This window comes from Macrotis lagotis, chromosome 5 (genome assembly GCF_037893015.1).
Source record: "Macrotis lagotis isolate mMagLag1 chromosome 5, bilby.v1.9.chrom.fasta, whole genome shotgun sequence".
Taxonomy (NCBI): domain Eukaryota; kingdom Metazoa; phylum Chordata; class Mammalia; order Peramelemorphia; family Peramelidae; genus Macrotis; species Macrotis lagotis.
In genome coordinates this window covers 262,935,660-262,943,482 of record NC_133662.1, presented here as the reverse complement: position 1 = coordinate 262,943,482, position 7,823 = coordinate 262,935,660, and the positions used below count along the sequence as shown (strand labels likewise).

Here is a 7,823-nt window from a genome sequence, read left to right as displayed (position 1 = left end):
GATTAGTTATCCCACTTAAAAGAGGCAAAAAATGTTTTGTTTTTTTACAGTGGAAGGCAAAATGGGGAAAATGGCAGGAATAATTGAACCTTACTGTCTTCAGAATTTGTTCAAAGAGGGAATAACACACACACACACACTCAATTGAATATAGAAATCCATCTTATCCTACAGGAAAGTAGGAGGGGATGGGAGTAAGAGAGGAGGCTACTGATAGAAGGGAAGGTAGATTGAGGGAGGCAGTAGTTAGATGCAAAACACTTTTGAGGAGAGAGGGTGAAAAGAAAGAATAGAATGAACAATGGAGAATAGGATGGAGGAAAATACAATTAATTAGTGAAACATTTTTTGAAGCAAATTTCTCTTATAAAGGTCTTTTTTCTCAAATATATATATATATATATATATGGAAATTGAATCAAATTTATAAAAATAAGAATCATTCCCTGACTGATAAATGATCAAAAGATATGAGTGATCATTTTTCAGATGAAGAAATCAAAGATATATATATATATATATATATATACATATATACGTATATATACATATATATGTAGGCGTAAGAAAAAAGTTCTAAATTACTAGCGTCTAGAAAAATTCAAATTAAAAACAATTCTTAGGTTCTACCTCATGCTTATAAAATTAGCTAATAGGACAGAAAAGGAAAATGACAAATGTTGGAGGTGATGTGAGAAAATAATGCTTTGTTGGTGGAGTTGTGAATGGACTCAACCGTTCCAGAGAGCAATTTGGAACCATGCCAAAAAGTTTATATAATCATGCATACCATTTGGCCTGTTGATACTAAGTCTGTATCCCAAAAGAAAAGGACCTCTATGTAGAAATATGTGTGTGTGTGTGTGTGTGTGTGTGTGTATCCATACACACACACACACATATATAAACTCTTGTGGCAAAGAATTGAAAACTGAGGGGATGCCCATCAATTAGGGAGTGACTAAACAAATTGTAGTATATGATTCTTTTGGGATACTATTGTACTATAAGAAATGAAGAACAGGATGCTCTCAGAAAAACCTGAAAAAACTTACATGAACTGATGCAAAGTGCAATGAGTAGAATGAAGATAACATTGTACAAAGTAGCAGCAACATTATAACTGTGAAAGACTTAGATATTCTCAGCAACACAATGAACCAAGACAATTCTGAAGGACTTCTGATGAAAAATGACATCCATCCCCAAAGAAAGAATTGACGGAGTCGGAATACAACATACTTCTTATTTTATTTTTCTAGGGTTTGCTTTTGCTTTTTGGTCTGTTACCTTTCATAAAATGACGAATATGGAAGTATATTTTGCATGACTACACACATATAACCTGTATAAATCACTTTTCTTCTCAATGTGGGGAGGAAGGAAGATTAATTGGGAAATCAAAATTTTAAAAACAAATGTTTAAATTGTTTTTACATGTCATTGGGGGAAATATTATATATATATATATATTTTAAAAACTGTCTTAGGAATGGGTTACAACAGATGCTATTTGTGGAAAAATAAAACATTCTGTGGGTGATGGTGTGGGTTCTCCCTTCTACCTTAAAAACGAATTTTTAAGGGGTGGCTAGGTGGCACAGTGGATAAAGCACCGGCCCTGGAGTCAAGAGTACCTGGGTTCAAATCCAGTCTCAGACATTTAATAATTACCTAGCTGTGTGGCCTTGGGCAAGCCACTTAACCCCATTTCCTTGCAAAAACTAAAAAAACAAAAAGAAGAAAGCCTCACGTTCTAATGAATGTGCAAGAGTAAAACAGGATTTTTAAAGCCTCTGCCGAAAAGAGGATGTGGTCATGTAAGTTCTGGCTTTAAGTATATATACATCTGGTAAACATTTTCACCAAGGTGTCCAGATGCTCAGGTGCCGGCTTGACTGATCACTGAGACTTAAGGTATTGTCATCTGAAGCTGCATCCTGCCTTCAGAGGCTTCATGGACTGGAGGGCTGTGGGGAGGGAACTGGGCAGTCAACGGTCTGGAAAAGCAGAGGCTGGAAACATCACAGAAGATCATCGGAGGTCCATTCTGGGTCACCCAGGCTGACCTCCCCAGTAGGGAGAACCTCTGGTTAAGGTTTGAGAAAAGAACCTGATCTTTCAGAATCCTTATCTTTCTTCAAGGCTCTGGTCAATTGGGACTTCCCCATGAAATCTCTTCTTTTGATTGATCATTAGGGAATGTTTGCTATTGTTTTGTATATTTCTGCCCTATTCCTCTGCCTCCCTGTCCTTTCCTTGATCTCTCTCTCTCTCTCTCTCTCTCTCTCAGTCTCTATCTCTTTCTCCCCCCCACCATTGGAGATTGAATTTTTTTTAACTTCATTTTTCTAGGCTTTATTTTTGTTTTCTGATTTATTTTTCTTTGCCCAACGTGACTAATACAGAAGTATGTTCCGCTTGATTTCTCATGTATAACCTGTATGAAATTGCTCCTTGGATAGTCTTAGGAGCTCTTAGATCCCTCCTGTGCTCCTTCTACTGCTTTACTAACCAGTTGTTTGGGGTTTTTTGGAGGGGGGAATAATCCTATTTGTGATTTTTTTAGTCTATCAATTGCTGTTTGTCCTTCATTCTCAAAGAGGACCTTGACAGCAGGGAGTACATACAAGTAAATTGGATTTTAAGTGAAGATGGCTGTGCAAAGTCACCAGTCTCACTTTAGCCTCTGGAGTCATCTGGGTCCAGTGGTCAGAGAGGGAAGAGGATAACTGAAAGTGGCCCCATGCAGTGGGAGATCTTGGCCTTTTTAAGCTGGGGACAGTTTGAGTCAGATAACGCCCATTCCGTGATGAAAGCTAGGTAAGAAAGAAATCAACTCTGCTCTTACAGAATTGCTCAGGGGGCTGAAAATGTATTCAGTAATAGTAAATCCTTTCTTACTGAGGCTTAATCACTGAATAGGTGTTGCCTCAGTACAACTTGTCTAGGGTCCAACAATCAGTATGGATCAGAGACAACAGTTGAACCAAGTTTTTTTGACTTTGAGTTCAGCTGTCTTCATTATGATACACTGCTTCTTGTGAAGTATGTGTCTGATCATATAAATTATTTGTGGTACAAAGTTTTGATCTATTCTTCTGATCAGTAGCAATTACACAAATACATTGACAGCAACATCATGATTTCACTCAGGTCCTCTTCAAACCTGAAGGACAAACAACTGGTTTTTGATGCTTTCCCCAGAGAATATAAACTCTGTGATTTTTGTTTTTGTTTTGATAACCCTAGTATCCAATGTGATTCCTGAACTCTCAAACTTAGTATTGATGTGACTAGAAGAAAGCAATTGTTTGGTCTGATGTGCAGGGAACTCTATAAGACTTAGTTCCTAAGTTTTAGCAGGGTTGAACTTTGTATTAGTGGAGAGGATACTCACATGTGGAAATCACAGATCCTTAACTTTTAGAATATCCCCCTAGCACCTAGAACCTTATATCTTGCCTATGGTAGTTAATTAAAAATGTTTATTCAATTTGAATTCAGATCATCTGGACATTCATGGCCAACCCTTTTTTCTTCGCACTAGCTAACTAGCCTGGAAAAGGACTCTACTGAAGATTTGGGGGTTCTTTTTAAAACCTTTTTCTCTTCCACCTTTCTGGTGGAGAGATTTTTTACTATAAATTTACTTAAATCTATTTTCTCTCCTTTCCTTCTCTCCTCCCTCATTTGGAAAACAAGGTTGAGAAAAGTTAAAAACAAATTCCCACATTGGTCATGTCTAAAACAGTTAGTTTTGATGCACAAGGTCAGTTCTTCATCTCTTTATCAGGAAGTAGGCAAAATTCTGTGAGTTTGGTCCTCTGGAATTACGGTTGGTTACTGCGTGGATCGAAACTCCTAAGTCTTTCAAAGTTTGTGTCTTTATAATATCATTGTTTTGCTATAAATTATTCTGATTCTGTTCACTACACTCTGCATCAGTCCAAACAAGTCTTCTCAGGCTTCCTTGAAAATCATTCCTTCATCATTTTCTACAGCTCAATCGTATTCCATCCCATTCATTCACCAGTAAGTTGATCAGCCATTCCCCATTTGATGGCTACCCTCTTCTGGAGAGACCTTGAAAATGCACTAGATTGGAAGGATTTCCCAGCCCCCATCAAAACCCCAGCAGTCATTAATGGTAATCTTGTGGTGGCTTTTGACAGTGATAGATTTTCACCTCTATGACCTTAGAGGAGAGTTCCTGGTTAATATTTTTCCACTAAAGAAGCAATGTTTCCACCAGCTTCATGACAAAACTGCATAGTGAATGTCACAGAGACTCGTTTATTGAAATCATAGCAAAATGAAAATCAGAGAAGCCAATAGCTCAATTAGGAGAAAAAGTTCTGGATCTTACCAAGGTGAATTTCCCTGAAGTCTCTAGTGTAGTAAGCTGGATTGGATGGAGATGGTCAACTCCCTTTCATGTCTTCCTTAACTCTTGTCCTTTTGCACCCTGAATTGAGGCTGGCTTCTCCCATCTTCCCTCTCAGGGATGGAAGTCCTGGGAGAGGACTCAAGGCTTCAAGTTTTGCTAACTCTGATCAACTGCTCATGAAGGGCAGGGCTTTCATCTTCGCTGAGGAGAGGCCCATTCCAATGGGCTTTGGGGACAGGAGTCACATATTCAAAGATAGAAAATTTCCATAACCATCTCCCAGAGAAAGGAGTTGATCATGTCCATGGATCCTGCTTTTGGACAGAATGGTATCTGGGCTTTGTTCTTTGCTATTATAATTATTCAGACAGGGTAGGTTTAGTGGGAAGGTAGTAGCCTATTTAGCAGCCTCAAATATGCTTCTCTTCAAGTGGGAGACACAAACCTCAGAAGGTCCCTGTGGGTGACACTGAAAGATTCACTGAAATTCCAGGATATTGTCTGTCTAACATCTTCAAATTGTACTTCTTTTCTCCAGGAGTCCAAATTATAGTCCATCACTAAAACACAGGAGACACAGGGCAAGGTATGGGAAAGGGGAAGGATGGAAACAAGGAAGGAAAGAAGTATTTTTTTAGGGTTTTTTTTTGCAAGGCAGTGGGGTTAAGTGACTTGCCCAAGGCCACTCAGCTAGGTAATTATTAAGTGTCTGAGTCTGGATTTGAATTCAGGTACTCCTGACTCCAGGGCCGGTGCTTTATCCACTGTGCCCACCTAGCCGCCCCCAGAAGTATTTTTTAAATCCTTACTAGATGCCAGACACTGTGCTAACACTTTACAAATGGAGTCTTCCTTGATCCTCACAACAACCTGGAAGGTACAGTGGAGGAAACTGAGCAAATAGAAGTTGTGACTTGTCCAGAATCACACAGCTTGTCAAGCTTTGAGGGTGGATCCATTAGAAAGGGTTACACTGATTGTTTATGGACCATTGTATGTATTCTCTGAATTAATGTATAAATTTCTATGAGTCCTTTATGTTTTCTGTGATATCCATGAGATGACATCAAGGTTGTCCTCTATCCAATGAATGGACTTATGGTCTTCAGTGTTTTGATGGATGCTGGAGACTGTTTTCACTCACATCTCTGAAAACTGAGACACAAGTTATGGTCAAGTTTCCTTGGGGTGGGGGAGCATTTCAATAATGTCAAAAAGTGAGTGATTTGGGGAGGGGTCAGATCATCCAAGACTGAAGTGAGTTAATGAACTGGAAGTGCTAGGTCATGGGTTTTAAGAAGAAAAATGCAAAAAATGTGGCATGGTCCTCTAATAAGAGTGTGTAAAGTGCCAAAAATCAGAATGAGTCTAAACGGACAAGAAATGTAAAGGGAAACAAAGAAGAGAGGGTGAGGAAAAGATAGAATCACTGAGAGATGGTAATGAGAATGATGCTTAAAAACATGGAGAAAGCAGAAATACTCCCTCTATAGTTTATTTTTATTTGTTCTCTCACAGTGTCAGGGGGCCTCGGATTAAAATCAGCTGTGTGAAGCTGGGCAAATCACAAAGTTCTATGTGTATATTATATACATATGTGCTTTTTAATAGGTGAAGATAATTGGTCCTTCATAGGGGCAAAGTGCAACAAAGGATGTCCAAGGTCATTGACTCTAACCTCCTCATTTTACACCTGAGAAAAACTAAACACAAAGGGTTTAAATGACTTTTCCCTGGCCAACCAGAAAGTGACAGAGGTGAACCGTGAAACAAGGTTTCATCTTATTTATTTGCTAAACATGCGACTACAGTTTGATTGCTGCTACTGGGTAAAATGATGGAATACCTGGCCTTATCTGAGGTTTGTGTTTCAGGGAAGAACATGAATCCTGGGAACCAAAGCAAGGATTGTTCCTTCGATGAAGTCGACATTCTGATGAATACAGTGCAGCTCTGTGTGTACATTCCCACTTTTTTCCTGGGTTTGTTTCTCAATCTTCTGGCTATCTACAATTTTGCCTTCTCCCTGAAAGAATACCCCGAGTATAAGTCTACTTTAATCTACATGATCAACTTGGCAGTCTTTGACCTGCTGCTTGTACTCTCTCTTCCTTTCAAGATGGTGCTTTCTCAACACCCTGCCCCAATATCCTCTCTCTGTACCACAGTTGAGTGTCTCTACTTTGTCAGCATGTATGGGAGCGTCTTCATGATCACCTTCATCAGCTTTGACCGCTTTATGTCTATCAGATACCCAATGAAAGTCAAAACCATCCGCTCTCCAAGAAACATCGTAATAGTCTGCAGTTCCATCTGGTTTCTGGTGTTGATCTGCAGCATCCCCATCTATAAATTTCATGAAGAAGCAAAAAACCCCAAATGCTTCCACAACATGTCTGATGGTGCCTGGGATGTCTCGGCCATTGTCCCCCTGGAAGTCATTGGCTTCATCATTCCCATGGCCGTGGTCTGTTTCTGCTCCTTCTGCAGCATCCACATCCTACTGGGCATGCAGGACCAGAAAAATACTTTGACTGGGCAGAAGGCTCACATCATCTGCTCCATTGGCACTAGCCTGGCAGTCTTTGTGGTCTCCTTCCTGCCTGTCCACCTTTGCATCTTCCTGCAGTTCCTGGTAAGGAATGACTTCATCCAAGACTGTGGCACCAAGAAGGACGTCAGTTTTGCCCTGCAGCTGGCCTTGTGCCTCTCCAACATCAACTGCTGTCTGGATGCATTTTGCTACTATTTTGTCAGCAAAGAATTTAGGACAAAGTTTATGAATCACCGCAAGCATTCAAAGAATTCATCAACAGAAGAGCAAAACCAGAAATTTCAAAGGGAAATCTCTAAGATAAAAGAGGACAGGGGGTGGATTATTACAGAAAATGAGATATCAGCCAAGACTTGAAGGAAGTCAGAATAGGAAACTGAGGTTCAGTGAGGAAAAGGGAGGAGATGATAGATTTATAGCTGGAAGGTACTTCAGAGACCCTTTTAGTTCAACTCTCTCATTCTATAAAGAAGTAAACTGAGGCCCACAGAAATAACTTGGCCACAGTCACATACTTACTTCTTTAGTAGCATGATCAGGATTAGAACCTAGTCCCAGGGCTCTTTCCACAGATACTTGCAGTTCATCCCATCTTTATATTCTCTTTCCCTACCTTTGGCACTAGATTCCATTCAATTCTACTCAACAAACCTTTCCAATGGGATCAGATTTCAAATGATAAGATGAAAGTGAAGATTTTAAGGATTCTGACATCACAGATGACTCGGGGGGAGGGAGAGGCAATAAAATCTATCTATCCTTCTAGAAAATGATGAGGTTACTTGAGTATGCTACTTGAATGACAACATCAGTAATGTCATTGTCCTGTACCATGACCTCCCAAACTTTGTGGAGAGGTCTTTGACTGCAGTAAGAATG

The 7,823-nt window shown here is 39.6% G+C and overlaps 1 protein-coding gene across 1 annotated transcript; it reads left to right on the top strand.

Annotated features, from left to right (window-relative positions):
- Window positions 1-6,272: 6,272 nt before the first annotated feature.
- Window positions 6,273-7,342, top strand: GPR55 (G protein-coupled receptor 55). Its single transcript, XM_074190434.1, has one exon. The coding sequence runs from the start codon at window positions 6,273-6,275 to the stop codon at window positions 7,299-7,301; it is 1,029 nt and encodes a 342-aa protein (XP_074046535.1). The 3' UTR covers window positions 7,302-7,342.
- Window positions 7,343-7,823: the final 481 nt, after the last annotated feature.

Excerpts from the sequence above, each read along its gene's own strand:
- GPR55 (XM_074190434.1), top strand. The coding sequence starts at position 6,273 with ATGAATCCTGGGAACCAAAGCAAGGATTGTTCCTTCGATGAAGTCGAC.